At 44.6% G+C, this 17595-nt stretch overlaps 2 protein-coding genes across 2 annotated transcripts in view; both read left to right on the forward strand.

Annotated features, from left to right (window-relative positions):
• Nucleotides 1–10064, forward strand: part of LOC143022391 (TLE family member 5-like) — a 178636-nt gene extending 168572 nt beyond the window's left edge. Inside the window, exon 11 of the mRNA XM_076180615.1 lies at nt 10033–10064. Within this exon, the coding sequence (XP_076036730.1) occupies nt 10033–10049 (17 nt within the window). The 3' untranslated portion in view covers nt 10050–10064. The remainder of the gene's footprint in view (nt 1–10032) is intronic.
• Nucleotides 10065–10465: 401 nt separating this feature from the next.
• The window catches only part of LOC143022366 (transducin-like enhancer protein 4), a 67723-nt gene continuing 60593 nt past the window's right edge, over nt 10466–17595 (forward strand). Inside the window, exon 1 of the mRNA XM_076180545.1 lies at nt 10466–10471. The gene's annotated coding sequence lies outside the window, so the exon portion shown is untranslated. The remainder of the gene's footprint in view (nt 10472–17595) is intronic.

Here is a 17595-nt window from a genome sequence, read left to right on the forward strand (position 1 = left end):
GGGAATGACAAGAAGGTTTGGTTTTCCTCACGATTTTTTGTGTGTGGAAGAGAAAAGAGAGAGTGTGGAAAGGGACTGCACGAAAGAGGGAGAATGGGAAGAGAGGGAGCGACCAAGGAATGTTCGTGGGTAACTGTGCGTAGACGAGGGCTAGTCGGCGACAACGAGTAGAGGAGAGGAGAGGGAAGCAAGGGAGCTGTGGACAACAGGAAAGGGGTGTAATGGCCCGGGAAGACCGGAGAGTGCTGTAGAAATGATGTGGAAGGGGCCAGAGATGCAGGGAGCTCGAAAAGGAAGGGGGCAGAGATGTAGGGAGCATTGTAGAAATGATGTGGAGAAGGAGGGGACCAGAGATGCAGGGAGCTCGAAAAGGAAGGGACCAGAGATTTAGGGAGCATTGTAGAAATGATGTGGAGAAGGAGGGGACCAGAGATGCAGGGAGCTCGAAAAGGAAGGGACCAGAGATTTAGGGAGCATTGTAGAAATGATGGGGAGAAGGAGGGGACCAGAGATGTAGGGATCTCGAAAAGGAAGGGACAGGAGATGTAGGGGGCACCAGAAGGAAGGGATTAGAGATGTAGGGAGCACTGTGCAAAGAAGGAAAGAAGAGGAATGGGTAGTATACGTAAGGATGTAGTGGAGCTCACAAAGCGCTCTAGTTTCTGGAGATGAGTGGGAGGTTGGAGGTTTTGCTTTTAGAAAAATAGAAAAAAGTTGGAAGAAAATGGGGTTGTTAGAAATGAATGAGAGGAAAGAAGGGCATGGTTAACATGGGGAATGCAAAAGAAAGGGAAGAATGTGACTACTATTCCCTCGATCCGGGTCGAAGCAGTGTAAAGGCAAAGAGGAAGAACGATGTCGAGTGGGGTTGGTGATTGGTGAGTGAGAGCCTGTGAGAAGGGAAGGGGAATAGGGGAAGCACTGTAGGGAATATCAAGAGATGTAGAGGAAAGAGAAAAAGAAAAGGGAGAAAAGGAAGTTTGGGATCTGGAAGAGAAGCGGTGATAATGATGTGGAAGGGAGGAGGAGGAGAAGGGGAGAAGGGGCGGTAATGGAGCAGGAGGGGGAAATGAGGTTACGGTTCGAGAGAGGGGAGCCCTGTGCGTCTGACAGGGGGCGGATCGCGGCACACGAGCAGAGGAAATTTAGGCTCGAGATTGTGTGCTCGGCAAGTGAGGCGAGGCTAGGAGGTGGAGGAGGGTGGGGAGAGGAAGAAGAAGAAGAAGAGGAGGAGGAGGCGGCAGCGGCGCGGCAGCGTCGAAGGAGGAGAACGATTGCGACAGCGTCGAGACGGAGATGGAGGTGGGGAGGGAAGGGTAAAGGAGAGAGACAGGCCGGAAGAATGATCAACCCGTTCGTCTGTGTCGTCACGCATCGGAATTCTAACACCAGACAATTTGATTCAGCTGGCAGAAATATCCATCCCTCTGAAGAGTGAAGGAAGGACCGACAGGGAAGATGTATGAATTTAACCGGGGAGTGTGAGAATAAAAGAGGCGGCGGTAACCACTATTATAATAAGGCGAACAAAAGGTCTGATGAATATCCCTCCCCCCCCCTTTTTATTTTTCAAAAAAATATTGGAAAGATGAATCTGGTGGTGACAGCTAAATTGCAAGAAGAATTTGAATTGTGCAATGCATTGCCAGGCAGTAAAGAGGTAAAATGACCTGTGAAAGTGGATGACGAGAAAAGTTGGCTGAGGGGGAAGGTGGTGGTGAAGCAAGAGGAGGAGGAGGAGGAGAGGAGCAAGGGCAGTGGCAGGGACAGGCAAGACAAGATTGGAAAAGAGAGAGAAAGAGAGAGTGGGAAGGTCTCCTTTTGGGGCCACATAAGAAGAGAGAGTATGGCCAAGAACTCAAGTGGCGAGGTCTTCTCCTTTTCGAGCCCCAAAGAGAGGGCGGAGCTCGCCAAGGTCGTATTTTACCCCGCAAAGAAATGGCTCCTCCGAAAGAGTGTGTTGGGGGATTCGCTCTTTCCTGTTATGTTATGTATTAGGGGCGTTCACACCATAAAATGCCCGGCCGTGCAACATTCCAGACTTAGTCAAGCCATGGAGGCCGAGGGTTGGCTGTGCAATTTAGATTTTGTATGGATAGACCGAAAGTCTGGGTCGGATTGACGCCTTTGTCATATTGGTTATTGATTCGTGATCATGTGGCTGGATTATGAAAGTGTCACAAAATCTACACACCCTTTCTCTTAGCTTTCGTTCACATTGCTTCACACCCACCTTATTTCCTGAACATGGTATTGTTTTCATATATTTTATTATTTATATTGGAAAGAAATTAAGAAGGGAAGAGGAGGCGAGTCAAGTGCAGAAGAAAAGGTGCAGATGGAGATATGATAATGGAAGAGAAGGCAGCGGGAGGAAGGTGGGCAGAGTATTTTAAGGGAGTTCCTAAATGTGAAGGAGGATAGGGAGGGAAAGGTAGTTGCAGTAGGAAGCGCCAAGAAAATGACCGTGATGTGTGAGGAAAATGAAGGAGAAATTAGTAGAGATGAAGTGAAGGCAGCTGTTAAGATGATGAGAGCAGGTAAGGCATCTGGGTTGGATGGATGCCATGCAGAATGTCTGAAAAAAGGAGGTACAGTGATGGTGGACTGGCTGGTGATGGTTATTTAATGTTTGTTTAAGAGAGGGTAGAGTGCCGGAGGACTGGAGGAGTGCCTGTATAGTTCCACTTTACAAGGGAAAGGGGGACAAGTGTTGAGTGTAGTAGTTTCAGAGGGATCAACTTGTTAAGTGTAGTGGGGAAAGCTTATGGGAAGGTCTTGATTGAGCGGAGAAGGAGAGGAACAAAGGGAGTAATTGGTGAGGAACAGTGTGGTTTTAGGACAGGTAGGTTTGTGTAGATCAGATTTTTGTGGTAAGACAGATATATGAGAAAGCTATAGGAAAAGGTAAGGATGTTTTTGGGGTTTTTATGGATATGGAAAAGGCTTATGACAGGGTAGATAGGAAGGCACTGTGGGAAATTTTGCAGATATATGGGATAGGAGGAAAGCTATTAAGAGCAGTCAAGAATTTTTACGAGAGTAGTAGAGCTTGTGTTAGGATTAGAAATGGAGAGAGTGAGGGGTTTGAGGTAAAGGTAGGACTTCAAGGATGTGTTATGTCGCCCAGGCTGTTCAATTTATACATGGATGTGGTGGTGCGAGTGGCGAATGTAAGGGTAGTGGGTCAGGGATTGGAGATGGTTAAAGAAAATGGAGAAAAGTGGGAGATAAGCCAGTTGTTTGCTGACGACACTGGGCTTGTAGCAGGATCAGAGGAGGGATTGAGGAAGTTAGTGACAGAGTTTGTGAAGGTGTGCGAAAGAAGGAAGTTGAAGATAAGTGTGGGTAAATGTAAGGTGATGAGATGTACAAGGGGAAAAAGTGGCAGCAGACTGGAAGTGAGTATTAAGGAAGAGAAACTGGAGGAAGTGGATAGTTTTAGATACTTGGTGCGAATGTGGCAGGAAAGGGAGGAGTGGGGGTAGAATGTAGACTGAGAGAAACGAGTAAGTGCCTTGGTGGATTGAAGAGTGTAATGAAAAATAGACATTTGGGAATGGATGCCAAGAGGAGATTGTATAAAGGAGTGATAGTGCCGGCAGCACTGTGCGGGGCAGAAACATGGAACATAAAGAGAGGAAAAGAAAAGGAGTTTGAATGTGTTGAGATGAAATGCCTGAAAAGTATGATAGGGGTACTAGGCTAGATAGAGTGAGAAATGAGGTGAGGAAGAGAACAGGGGTGGAAAGGGACATGGGATATAGGGTTGATGAAAGAGTATTAGAATGGATTGGACACATGGAAAGCATGATTGAAGAAAGATTAGTAAAAGAGGTGTGGAAGGCAGAGGTGGAAGTAGTGAACATGAGGGGGTGGCCTAGGATGGGGTAAATGGGGCATTGGGAAAGAAGGGAATGTCTGTTGAAGAAGGACGGGAGAGGATAGAAGATAGGGGTGAATGGAGAATGGTTGTGTATGGATGATGCTGTGATGCATGAGGGGGAGTGGGTGGGGGATGGTGGGTGAGGGAGTATGTATGAGAAATAAATTGACGCAGCCCGAAGGGATTTCTCCCCGTCTTCTCCTTTTCTGCGTGAGGGGACGGAGAGGGGGTGTCGCCGAATTAATGAAGCGGCCTTGCTGTGGATGTGCTGTGTCTTGCGACACTGCTTCTGACCCAGGGCAGTGGACAAGATGCAGGGATGACCCGTCATCCAGGAGGTGCCAAGATAAGAGGGAGGGAAGAGGGCAGAGGGGAGTGGAGTATGTAGGGGATGGAATGGGTGGGAGTGGTTTCTATGCCTTTGTCTTTTGGCTACCTACCGTGTAAAAGGAAAAAAAAGACTTTGGTATATGTTTGTATGTATTTTATTATTCCTCAAAATCAAGTACAGTTTTTCTAGGGACCAGTATTAGGCACATGCACGTGGTGATCCTACCACACACGTTGGAAATGGTCATCTTCCACCAATCTCCCGTCCCGAAACCTCGTTAACTGATTCGGGGAACGTCCACTCAATCTCTGGAATGAACCCAAAACATCTCCGTCAGCTACTATTTCCCACCGCTTTTTCATATGACAGATGACAACCGACGACAGTTCACCCCCTCTCCTTCGAGCGAATTAGAAATAGCCTCACACGCGCACTCCTCAGTATAACTGCCATTTCCTACGTTTCGTCACACTTCTCAAACTGTCCGACTCGATAGTCCTCCCTGAGAACTTGAAGTATTGGTAGTATATGTTAAGGTCACAGAAAAACGTTATGATAAATAGTTTTTAGTGGAGTTCCCTCTGCTTCCTTCTCACGTTCTTATCCACCCTTCGCCTCCCTGCCACATCAGAAAAAAAGGATAAGATCCTTTACTTCCCCGATGTCGCGCACTTCACAAGATCCCTTCCCTTCCTGATACCATCGTCCAATCCCCCCAGCCCCAACGCCCCATCTCCGGGGGAATCTTCTGGATATGCATTGAAGCCTTTCAATTTGTCTGTAATTGTCCGTTAAAGAAGTACAAAAGAAAAGGAAGCCAGAATTGAAAGGTGGAGTTCGGGTGGAAAGTCGATGGGCTTGAGAGAATATATGAGTTCGGGATGCAGAGGTGTGGGATTCAAAGGAAGTATGAGGAATAGAAAGGCCACGGGTACTGTGTGAACGATGAGGAAAAAGAAAATCCATCTTGAGGAGTTGGCGATAAATGGACAAGAAATGTGGGAGGGAAAAAAATGGCGTCAAGGAAAAATGAGGTCGATTGGGGTCGGGTGGAGTGGGTTGCTCGGGAAATCGATAAAGGCTAAGTGATGATAAGAAAAAAGAGAAAGAGAGAAAGAGGAACTGGATGTGAAAGAATGATCGATGGGGTTATAAAAGGTTAACGAGTCAGGGAAGAGAGAAAAGTGGAGAGAGAGAGTTGATGAAGGAAGACGGAAGTGGAAAGGAGGACACCAAAGGAGGCCCGTGGCCATTGTTAGCTTGTCTGGCTCTAATTAAAACTTACCTTCCAAGTCTTTAGTCATAATTATCAACAGCTCCTCAGTGTCCTCTGGCTCCCTCATCCCTTCCGCCCAATTCCAACCCCACTCTCGGATATTTTCTCCAGTTTTGTTAGACCGATTCGGTTCTTTCCAGAATGCCGTTCCCTCATGCACACACGCTTGGATACACACACACACACACACACACTTGATGGCGCACTGGTAGAATTCCCGGCCGCCACTACGGCGGTCCAGGTTCAAATCCCGCCCTGGGCTGAAATAATATTAGTATCACTGCGTTGCGAGGCGTTACTTCAACTCTCGTGTGCGGGGAGTTGGGTGTGTGTGTGCGTGTAAGGTCAGCATTACCTAGATCGGTCATATATGAGCTCTGAGCTCTCGTCCGGGAGGGAAATAGCTGTCGATCACGAGCCCAACTTGTGATCCAAGACTATGGTGAACACACCTACACACACACACACACACACACACACGCAAGCACACACACGCACATACTACGAAATGCAGCCTAATGGTACAAATGATTGCACATAGGTTGAGATGGGGTAAGGGGTGTCGGTGGGCTTGGATAAGATTAAACTAGTAGGTAATAATGGGAATGCGTTTGATGACAATTGGCCAAAGCTCATTATGGTACCTGAGGTGTTTTGATCTGGGTACGTACAACAGCGTCTAGAAACGTTTAAGAAAATGGGTTGCACAGTATGGAGTGCAGGTGTTGTAAGCTGGTGAGGCATTTGTAGATTGCATATTTAAATAACTTCTTGGCATTGAATTAGGGAATTCGTGAATCAGAAGGAGGTTAATACACGAGGAAAAACAGCTGAAATCCTTTGTCACTGTAGCGTACTCGATTAATTTTCTTCGGTTTTGATAGCCAAGGAACTCTCGCTCCGACGATTTGAGACAAGAACGTGTATACTGTAAACCAAGATATGAAAAATTAATTATCAAAGTCTAGGCTGATAGGTTATCGTGAATGATACAATGCTGGAACAACACCAGTGCCCTTTGAAGTATAACAACTGAATTATTATAAACAAAAACAAAACAAAAAAATTGATGTGTTTGTAGTGCGAGGGGGAGTCCTTACTCTCTCCTTTGTACATGGTACGTAGGTGAGTCTGCAGAGTGCTTGTGTGTACTCTTTGGAACCTGCAATGCCGGGTTGGGTTGTTGTGGCCTGTAAATGAATATGCGGTCTTGGGAAATTATTATCATTATCATTAATTTTTATTTATTTATTTGATATGGCCTGTAAATGAACATGCGGTCTTAGGAAACTATTATTATCATTATTATTATTTTTATTCATTTATTTTTATGTCCTGTAGATGAATATGCGGTCTTGGGAAAATATTATCATTATTATTATTTTTATTTATTTATTTATTTATTTCTTTTTTACAATGAGGCTCGGGGGATGGAGGGGATAGATAATAGACCCCGACATGTGGGCCGAGAGGACGTACAGGGACATAAGGTGGTCTGGGGGTTGGTAGTGTGACCTATGCGGTATGTGTGGTCAGATCCGCGGTCAGGGTGTGACGATCGTGCGGTCACTGTGGTGACTGGCGGCTGGATGGCAGAGCGGTGCGGTCGGCCTTGTGGGCGAGGCTGTGGTGGACGAGCGGTTGGAAATTTCACGATGATGTATTTGAGTCTGCGCATGTTCGTGTGCGCATATGCATGTGTGGGTGTGTACATTGTGTCCGAGGGTGAGTTCGTGCGTTTGTTCGTATACGCCAGCTTACCTTTGTCAGTGTGCATTTGTCTCTCTACTTATGACGGGGCCTTGCGTTCGTGCGTGTGTGAAGTGTAAGCGATAAGGTCGCGTTCAAGTAGCCTCGCTCAGCTTCATACCACGATGTTCTTCGATGATTAGTTCGGGTTTGCGCGACCGTGCGCGTATATGCGTGATCGCAGGCACTGTGTGATTCGCCATAGTCTTGGATCACGTGTTGGACTCGTGATTGACAGCTATTTCCTTCCCGGAAGAGAACTCAGAGCTCATACTGTATATGACCGATCTATAGGTAATGCTGTGACCTTACACACACACATACACACACACACAAAACTCCCCGCCCGCCCACGAGAGTTGGAGTAACAACTCGCAGCGCAGCGATACTGAAATTATTCCAGTCCTGGACGGGATTCGAACCCGGACCGTCGTAGTGTGCACGCGAGGGGAAGAGAGAGAAAGAGAGAGAGAGAGACTTCTTGGGAGTAATTGTATGCACAAGGGATTTCAGGGTTGTGTCCGTAATAGTTTTAGTTTCGCGAAATAAAGTTCCAAGGTGCTTACGAACACGCGAATAAGTTTAGTTTCGTGTCAGAACAGGGTAGTGGTTAGTGTCATTATTGATTGCAGGATCGTAGGTCACACCTCATCGTTCCTGCCACCAAAGTCTATTAATACCAATTAAACTTAGGCATAGGGATCGTGGTTTGGCTGTGGCGTCATTTGGTGTGAACAAAAGAATGTAAAAAAAAAAAAGGATAAAAACTGAAGAAGGGGCTGCCCAGCGCTTGCGGCGAGTTCGTAAGGGCAGTGAGTCAGAGCTAAAAAAAAAAAAAAAACACGTGCAAAGCCAAGAGCTAAACTGGGGCTTCACACCAAATGACGTCACAGTTGCGTCCGCCCCTGCGCCGGAGGGTGGTAGGAGCTGTGGAGGCTAAGTAGACTTGATGGCAGTGTTTCAATACATGTTCTGGATCAAAGATGGTCGTGGCGTTATATATATCAATAAGGTAACGAGCCTATTCTAGGAGTCTTATTGCTGCGGCCGAAACCGTCACCATTGCCCCTGTACGTTTGTATTGTCGGAGCAGGTAACAGTCACTGCTGGCACTAGGAGAGAAGTGCGGGATTCGAACCGACAAAGCGAATGCAAGACCAGCACGCTTCCGATTATGCCACTAGCGCTTAAGTATACATATTTTGAACATAGCACGGTGTCAATGTTGCGCAAGTGTTGAGCGATTTGATTCACCTTTGGGAACCTTCTGAGTTGAAAGCAGTGTTGTTTGGCTCGTGTACCGCAAAATATGTACGCCAGGGTTTCTCTCAACCTCTTTCCCGTTTTCTATGTACCCCGAGAGTCCCCAGACCATCGTCCCGTACCCTCATGAACGTAAAGCCGAATGTAGAATGGTATTATGACTAATTGAACATACGGTGGTCCTTCAAAGGATATCAAATGGTTCAAACTGTAATGACTATTTACCAGTTAAGTATTAACATCAAAATAAACGTACCGTGATACTACACATGCAAATTTAAGTGTTTAAGTAATCTTTCACTATTCATCAAAATAACCCTATAAACCGTCCAGTGAACCCCAGGTTTAGAATCCCTGCTCTACGGTGTCGGGACACATGTTTCCATGTCTTTTCGCCCCCTGCTCTGCTCGCCTCCAACCTTGGACAATTCATTCCCAATCTTGGACGATTCGCCCCATTGAAATGAGACAGTCTATTGATGCAACAGTTGACTTAAAAAAAACGTCTATGAATAAATACAGCAAGTTTTAATTAGTTTGGTGGAGGGATTCTGGTGTTTTGTGCCAATAATTTGGCAGTGGACCTAAAGTCTATATCGACAGCTCCTCGTGTATTCGTCTTGTTTTCTTGTCATCTTACTGTAGAGCTTGTGTTTTCTCTTTTCATCAACATTTTATATGACATTTCTTTATGTTCTATGATTTGTGTGTGTGTGTGTGCGAGCAGGAACATTCCGATTGTTGTGTTGCAATCCCGTTATGGCTGTTGTAATGTTATGGTCGCGGTGAGCGGCTCCTGATATCATGTGCATTGTAAAACAAAATTACCTAGATTTCCTTCTTCTTTGTTACACATTTTACATATTGCACTTTCATTTTTAAAACGCTTTCTGTCCTCTAAATCTAGGTTTTTGGTTCTTGGTTTATACAGTAATATTGACGAGTATGTATTGTCGTATATTGGTTCTTCGCATAATATTTTTGTTTTTAAACTTCTGTATATTTCGGAACTTGGTTTTTCAGTTATTTAATTTTCCCTTTTTTTTCTAATCTTTCATTCCTACTTTTAACTCTTCCTTCTTTGATATTATGTCTCTTGATGTTAAATTCCCACTTTCAATCTATTTTTCTATGCTATTTATCCAACTGTGGTTCATTCCTTGCGTTTGGCATAATACTTCTTTCATATGGGCGCTCCTTATGTATCTTGATAAATGTCGAAATTGAACTGAAATTGCCTATCAATTTCTTCAGCCGGCCGCTTGTTGATAAATGTTTTAAACATGATTTAAGTCAACTGTTGCATCAGTAGACTCCTTTATTTCTATGGGGGCGAATCGTCCAAGATTGGGAGCGAACTGACTGGGCGAAAAGACTATCAGGGCAAATGTCATTCATCAGTTGTCGTTGGGAATCGAGACCCGGTTTACGAAGTTACAAGACGAGTGTTTAACACACCACGATACTGCATGCGTTCGTGAAATGTCAATATTACATAGGATAAGTTATTTGGTTTCTTTCACACAGTGCACGGGTGGGAGTAGAAGACTACACTCAAAGATGAACATCATAGTCAACGATACATCCAAACAATGTATTCCTTTGAGAAAGCATACCTGTGAAACTAATCAGGAATAAACTCATACTAAGACTCCTGTGTTTCCTACTCCCAGTTATGCCACATATATGTTATCCGGATTCAGTTATGTTAAGGTATGTGAGTTGTGTCGATCCACAGGGTTGCTGATCCTGCAATGGACCGTCAAAGCTGACTGTTCTAAATGTTGTGTGTGTGTGTATATATATTTATATATATATGTGTGTGTGTGTATGTGTGTACAGCATATTCTCACTCTTTCATATTCTCATGTGTGCAGTAGTTTTGTAGATGCACGCATTATATAAATAATTTGTTCATTTTTTTGTTTTTCTTTCTTTTCATGGTTGCTGCCAAACAGAACGCCACGTAAGTACATCTGCTGTTCCCCGTTCTTTGCTCGAGCATGAGTAGTGTTGATGATCCCCGTGGAATGAATATTGGCCACATTCAATATTCTTTTGGGGGCACCCTCTATTACTAAGTCGGCTTGCTATATGTCAGCTCTTGTGTTATTGATGCTAAAAGTTTTGTCACCGATATTCTAAGTTGTACCTATAATATATTGGGTTTGACATGCATCCAAAATGTTTCTCCAGTTATCGTTTGCTAGAACCTTGCCTGTTCGGTTCATGTTGTACGTACTTTGCGGTTTTCCCTGTTAGGCATTTGATAAGCTCTTGAGTCATCCATACATTACATATGATTTCTGTGTTCATGGTGTCATGGCAGGAGTCTCGGGCGATGCCACTCTTCCGCATCAAAATCACAACAAGCGTCCTCTCCGCCCGCTGTCTCGCGACGCGCGCGCACAACGACGTGCTGGTGTAGTGACCACCCTCGACTGCGAACTCAGTGGGCTGAGTTCGAGTCGCCCGGTGTTGAAAAGAACCAGGATACTGAAAGGCAGTACCCCAGATCTGGTGTGTTTGTGTGTATGTGTAAGGTCACAACACTACACCATATGGTGGCCGGGGGTTGAGGCTTCGGTTGATGGTCGGGGGCTCGCCGCGGCGCAGAGATTACGAGGAAAGGAGTGATGGCCCCTGACCACTGTTCACTGATGTGGCTGTAGCGTGGACACCGTCTCCTGCGTTCATGTATGAACAGATCCGGACCACCGATAAGGTTGTGGTCCGAGCGGGTACCAGCCCCACAGACCATAAAAAAGAATATATATATATATATATATATATATATATATATATATATGTATATCGGTTTATATAAGAGCTCCAATCTCTCATCCGCGAGGGTAATAGCTGTTGATCAAGAATCCAGCACATGACCCAAGGCGATGGTGAATCACACTCCTCGCGCGGCCATCTCATCCTCATCTCTCCTCCGTAGACGCACACACAAAAGCACAGTTTCCGATTCGTCTTTCCCAATTTTCTCTGCCCATTTATCTTCCATTCGCCACCCTCCCCCCCCCACCCCTTCTTCAGAGCCCAATCGGCCTTTTAGTGTGGCCCGATATTCCCGCTCTGATAGGAAGGCAGCGTCCATATCGAGTACAGTAGCGCCCACGCTTTCTCTATGGTTGCCGCGCGCGCGCACGTGTGTGTGTGATTCACCATTGTCTTGGATCACGTGTTGGACTCGTGATCGACAAATGTTTCCCTCACGGAAGAGAGCTTAGAGCTCATATATGACCGATCTGTGGGTAATGATGTGACCTTACACGCACACACACACACCCAACTCCCCGCCCACGGAAGCTGGAGTAACGACTCGCAGCGCAGCGATACTGAAATTATTTCAGCCTTGGGTGGGATTCTAACCCGGACCCTCGCAGTGACAGCCGGGAACTCTACCAACTGTGCCATCGAGTCGTGTGTGTTTTGAAGTGTTTCACTCGTGATTGACAGCTGTTACCCTCCCAGACTCAACTGTTATCCATTCTATGTTTAATATAGTAGAATTTGTCCCATGAGAAAGGACAATTGTATTTATGCATTTTTTAATTCTAAACCCATATAAAAAAAATAAGAAAAATGTATCATTCAGATTTTTGTTGCAGTACAAATGCCGTTTGACGTTATATGCGGTTCATTACAGAAATAAGCTGTAGTATAGTAAATACTTATGGTTAAGAAAACAAATTGTTTCCACTTACATGAATTTACTTCTTAAGTCTAGCTAAGTATGAGGAATTTAAATAGAATATCTGTGGTGACTTAAGGGTTGTGGCAATTTTACTCGGAATGCAGATGAGCCAAACCAAGTTTTGTTGCTTCATCTGCATGTGGGGGCAGTCGGGATGAAAAAAGAATGACTATACTCGTACAAAGAGTGACCGAATTATCATTGGTTCCAGGAGAGAAGAATGTCATTAGTACTCCATTGTTGATCCCGAGAAGATTTGTATGCCTTTACATATTAAGCTGGGGTTGATAAAGAATTTCGTCAAAGGTATGGATAAAGCTGGCAAGGGATTTACATGTTTCTGCTAGTCTACTTTGGTGGCACTCTGGCCCCCCGACCCCACGTTGTTCGAATCTGTGCCCGCCAACGATCTTGCTTATATCTTTAAGTCTTTGTGGGGACCATACCACTCACGTATGTGCTAATCATGGACAGATCAGGGTTTCTATGAGTTCTTCATCATATCTTTATTATAGTCGAAAGCCACCGTCATCTTATGCAGCAATTCAGATGTTTCACATTCCTGCTGATACATCTGTCAGGTGACAGGATGTCTTTTATCAACACTTACAAAATGTTGTCCTCTTGCTTTTGGAATAGACTCACTTCCTAAAGAATAGTTTCAAGATGGTCTTTTGCAACTATTGCCATTTTTAGTACATTGTGTTTTTTGGTATTGGAATTAATTTTCCATTCTTGGGTCTTTGCAAAAATAGTGTCTAGACCTTTTTGTAGTAACCCACAGTCTTTGTTTTTCACTCTTCTCCTGATTTTTGTGTCATCTGCAAACATGATGGCATAGCTTGAACCCTTTTCCATGTCATTGACAAGAAACCTTTTCATGTCATTGACAAGAAACTTTATTGGTGCTAGCATTGAACCTTGTGGAACTCCACTTTTCACTGCTTCCATACTGACATTTTATCCCTTCCCCTAAAAAAAAGAAAAAAAAAACATCCATTCGAGTAGTTTACCTCTCCTTACCATTGGGAAATGTTCAGTTGTAGCAGCAATGGTACCCCAGCGCTAGCTACTGCAAGGGATTAATAACATAGAAACACCATGGTGTTCTTTCCTGGTGGTCTCATGTCCCAGGTATTTCCTGCCCCAGTGATCTGTCACAAGGCCTATTGTACTGTGCTATTCTGCCCTTTGGTCTTCTGTCCCCTTTTTTCCGTGGATCTCTTTTCCTACTATTGGGGAGTGCATGATCCGATGATGACTGGAACTCCAGTTATAATCGGATCATGTGTATGAACCGTGTGAGTCTTAACATTGGCTTATGCTGATAACGTGGCCCTTGTGAGATATGAAATAGGGGCTGTACAAACAGCCGTAAATAGATGGAAGACTGCGTTAGACCACGCCAGGCTGAAAATGAATGTGGGGAAGCATAAAGTGATGACCGTAGCAAGAGAAGAGGAAGGAACCACCATAAAGGGTTGAAAATGTAAACAATGACCTGCTAACTTCAATTACCTTAGAGTCAATTTCAATGAAGGTTTTTTTCTGGAAAGTGAAGTAAACAGTACGATTGTAAAATATAACGAACAGGTAAATATACTAGATAGGTTGCTAGTACAGAGAAGCATACCAAGTAAAGTTAGAGTGCTCATCTTTAAGTCCGTACTAAGACCAGTTCTGGTTAATGGAGCAAAGCATTGAAATTGACTAGTAAAACCAAGAGCAAGACAGTAGCAGCATTACAGATGATATATGAAGTAATAAGAAGAGACGGGAAGAGAAAGGTTGGTATATTGAGAGAACTTTGAATAAAATAAATAATATCAGTAATGCAGAGAGACCAACTACGATGGTTTGGCCATCTTATGAGAATTGAAAAAGTTAAGGTTGCCAAAGAGAACATACAACTGGACACCAGTGGGAAGTGGGCCAAGAGGAAGGGCCTTCCTCTTGGCCTTCCTGGAAGGCCAAGGATGAGATGGGAACAAAACAACGAAAAAGCACTGCAGCAGAGAGGAACAGGGTTGGAGGAAGTACACGAAAACGAGATATCTCTTGACAGGGCAGTGGAGGCATCTCGTACAACGCTCCTGACAGGTCCAAGAAGGAAGAGAGTACGAGTGGTACTACCACCATTTGCACCCCAAATATAGAGGAACACCCCCTTCATATCCCAAACTGATCCCATCACTCGAACTTTGAAACAACTTTCCTGGCGTTGAGCACCACATGTCCTGTCTTGCACCACCGCGGTCTCCCCCCGCTGCACACAAAGGATCTCCTACCACCACGACCCGCCGTGGCCCCAAAACCAATAATATCACTCGACTGGAATTCCGGGCGCCCAGCAAAACCTCAACCGCTTCGAACGTGACTTGGGTTGGTTCTTGTCTTCGTTCGCCCACTCCCAATCTAGTGCTTTTGCATCCTCCCAACCTCTTTTTTTTTTTCCTCTTCTTCTTCTTCTTCTTCTTCTGCTTCTTCTTCTTCTTCGCCACACCTTGCCCTCCTTGCTCCACATTCCTCCCCTCGCTTTATGTGGTTCCTACTCCTCCTCGTTATTTCCTTTGGTCTCCTAACCCTTCACTTGTTTTGCGTTGTTCAACATTCATTTGCTTCGTAATACTGGACAGTCCATTGTCCATACTAGGTTGTCTCCCATTGCACTCAGTTTCTTCTTTTTCGTTGCCTCCTTCCATAGCGTTGTCCAGCACTCGTTCGCTTTCCAAGAATGGACCGTATATGGCCATTGTCCACCCTCATTTTATCTCCCGTCGCACGTCAATTTCCATCATATCCTCACCCTTTTCCATTACGTTTTAGGCTTCTGTAGGCTTCTCTTTAAGGCTTTCCTTTAGGCTTCTGTAGGCTTCTCTTTAAGGCTTTGCTTTAAGGCTTCTATAGGCTTCTCTTTAAGGCTTTGCTTTAGGCTTCTATAGGCTTCTCTTTAAGGCTTTGCTTTAGGCTTCTGTAGGCTTCTCTTTAAGGCTTTGCTTTAGGCTTCTCTTTAAGGCTTTGCTTTAGGCTTCTGTAGGCTTCTCTTTAAGGCTTTCCTTTAGGCTTCTGTAGGCTTCTCTTTAAGGCTTTGCTTTAGGTTTCTGTAGGCTTCTCTTTAAGGCTTTCCTTTAGGCTTCTATAGGCTTCTCTTTAAGGTTTTGCTTTAGGCTTCCTTGGCGAGGAAATGGTTCGCACCCAAAGTCCCTTCTGTCCATACCTCCAAAGCAGAAGTAGAAGCAATTCCTGCAGGCGCTGTCTGGAATGTCACTAAGGAAAACGACATTAGCAACAGATAATGACAAGGGAAGCGTTTCTTGTACACGTGACCCTGCCGTCGCAAACGTGAGGAAATTCTTCTGTTCTTAGTACCTTGCCTCAGTTCGTCCTAATAAACTGTCTCATATCTATAACTCTATTTAATTTACTTTTTGTTTACAACTTTTGTCGACCAGCTTGTTAACCTTTTTGGAGAGTGTCGTCGGAATTGAGGTTTTTGTTTTGGGCATCCTCAGGTAAATTTTAGTTCATGTGGGAGAACCCTCTCTTCCACAGAGAGTTAAATGATTATACGATTAACCCTCTGAGGAGCGTGGTCGCAAATGAGTTTGATCCAAGGTTAAACCAGATCTCCATTCACCTGTGAAAAACTACTCAGATACAATTAACCCGCTAAGAACTTTCGTAACAAGTAAAACCTTTATTCTGGCTAATGGTAGAAAAATTTATTTTAGCTGGAAGTAACCCCTATTCCACAAAGGATTAAAGTTTCGAGTACAGTGTAAAGAGAGGACTGTCGTCGCATATAATAGCTCGTTTTCTCTCTCTCTCTCTCTCTCTCTCTCTCTCTCTCTCTCTCTCTCTCTCAGCTGGAGGAGCATCTGCTCTTCATGTCATTTGAATGGACGCATTTAATAACATTGCTCACCCATCTGGCATCACTACCTCCGTCGTCTCTCCTCGTCTTAATTTCCCATCCCTTTCAGTACGGTAACTGATTCCGAAAGCATTTGTGCTGCAAACACCACCAGACGATTTGTATCAGCTGACGGGTCGATTGCTGGTCAGATCTGTGAAGTCCATGACCCTATTGAAGGGGGTTAGCATCCTTTCCTCCCATCCTTGTTTCTCGAGGTCGCCAATTCCCTCCGCGGTTCCACAGAAGCCACCGCCCCATTGCCGCATCATGGAAAAATAATGGGCATCGGTGGTTTCTTCATGTGCAGAATTGCTTTTTGAAGATTGATGAAGGATAGGGGAGAGAAGAGTATACAGCTGACCAAGGAAGGACGTATTCGTCATGGCTGTCTTTTTTTTTTTTTTTTTTTTTTTTTTTTTTTTTTTTTTTTCTTCCACAGTAGGAATCTCCGAAACCCCGTTGACGCAAGCATGATGAAAGACTCTTGGGAACCCTATTCAACTGGAATCTTTGTCGAAATGGCATTTCATCGGGTCTGTTTTGGGTGTGTGTTTTCTAACACTTGATGAAAGTTTCATAAACCTTTAAAGAAAGCTAACTCAGCAAAAGGAGCGTACGTGTGTGCTGGGGAGAGTTTTGGGGAAGAGGAGGGAGTTGGGTACATGGCGTAAAGAGGGGGGGCGGAAGATTCATCGTGGGGAATAGAGAGGAGTGGTGTTCTCTAGAAGATAAGAAGGAAGGGAAAAACTAATGGAATGGTGTCATGGCTAAAGAAAGATTCGATGTTAAAGAGGAAGTGGCTTACTCAGGAAGATTAACTTTAGTGGAAAGTTTCGTCCTGAAGGAAGAGTGGGTGGAAGAAACTTCGGTGTTAGAAGAGGAAAGGTGCAAAGGAGAGGTGAAGGATTTTGTGCAAGTGGAGTGGAAGGAAGGTGTTGTGTAAGGAGGATAGTGGAAAGAGTGTAAGGAGGGAGGAGTAAATGATGGCGTTGAAAGTGGAGCGGTGTGAAGAAGAGTTTGGTACTAGAAGGTGATGATTTTTGTAGGGCCAGCTAAGAAAATAATTTTCTTAACTGGAGAGGGTCCGAGATTGAGCCCCACCGGGACTGTGACGTCAAGCAGCGGTCATTTATCGTCAAATTGCGAGGAAACTTCATGTATTAAGTGCCAAACGGGATTTAAGTTGTTGTCCCGTATTCATTGTAATAATTCAGTCACATATTGGAAATCTAAGTGCGTCGCTCGAGCTCGTACGTTTGTTTCTGTGTGCTAGCGTGATATACTCGTATGTATATGTCGTTTGGACGTGTATGTTGCAGAGCAACGAATGAAGGAAGAAGTAGAAGGACAACATCAAAAAAGTATAACAAAGAAAAGAAAGATTTGGAAAGTACGTGTAGGCTCGGGCTGCTCACCCAGTAACTCATCCAAACACTCTCAGGTACTGTTTATGTTGGAAGACGTGAAG

This window comes from Oratosquilla oratoria, chromosome 3 (assembly GCF_046742065.1).
Source record: "Oratosquilla oratoria isolate Oo_2021 chromosome 3, ASM4674206v1, whole genome shotgun sequence".
NCBI lineage: Eukaryota > Metazoa > Arthropoda > Malacostraca > Stomatopoda > Squillidae > Oratosquilla > Oratosquilla oratoria.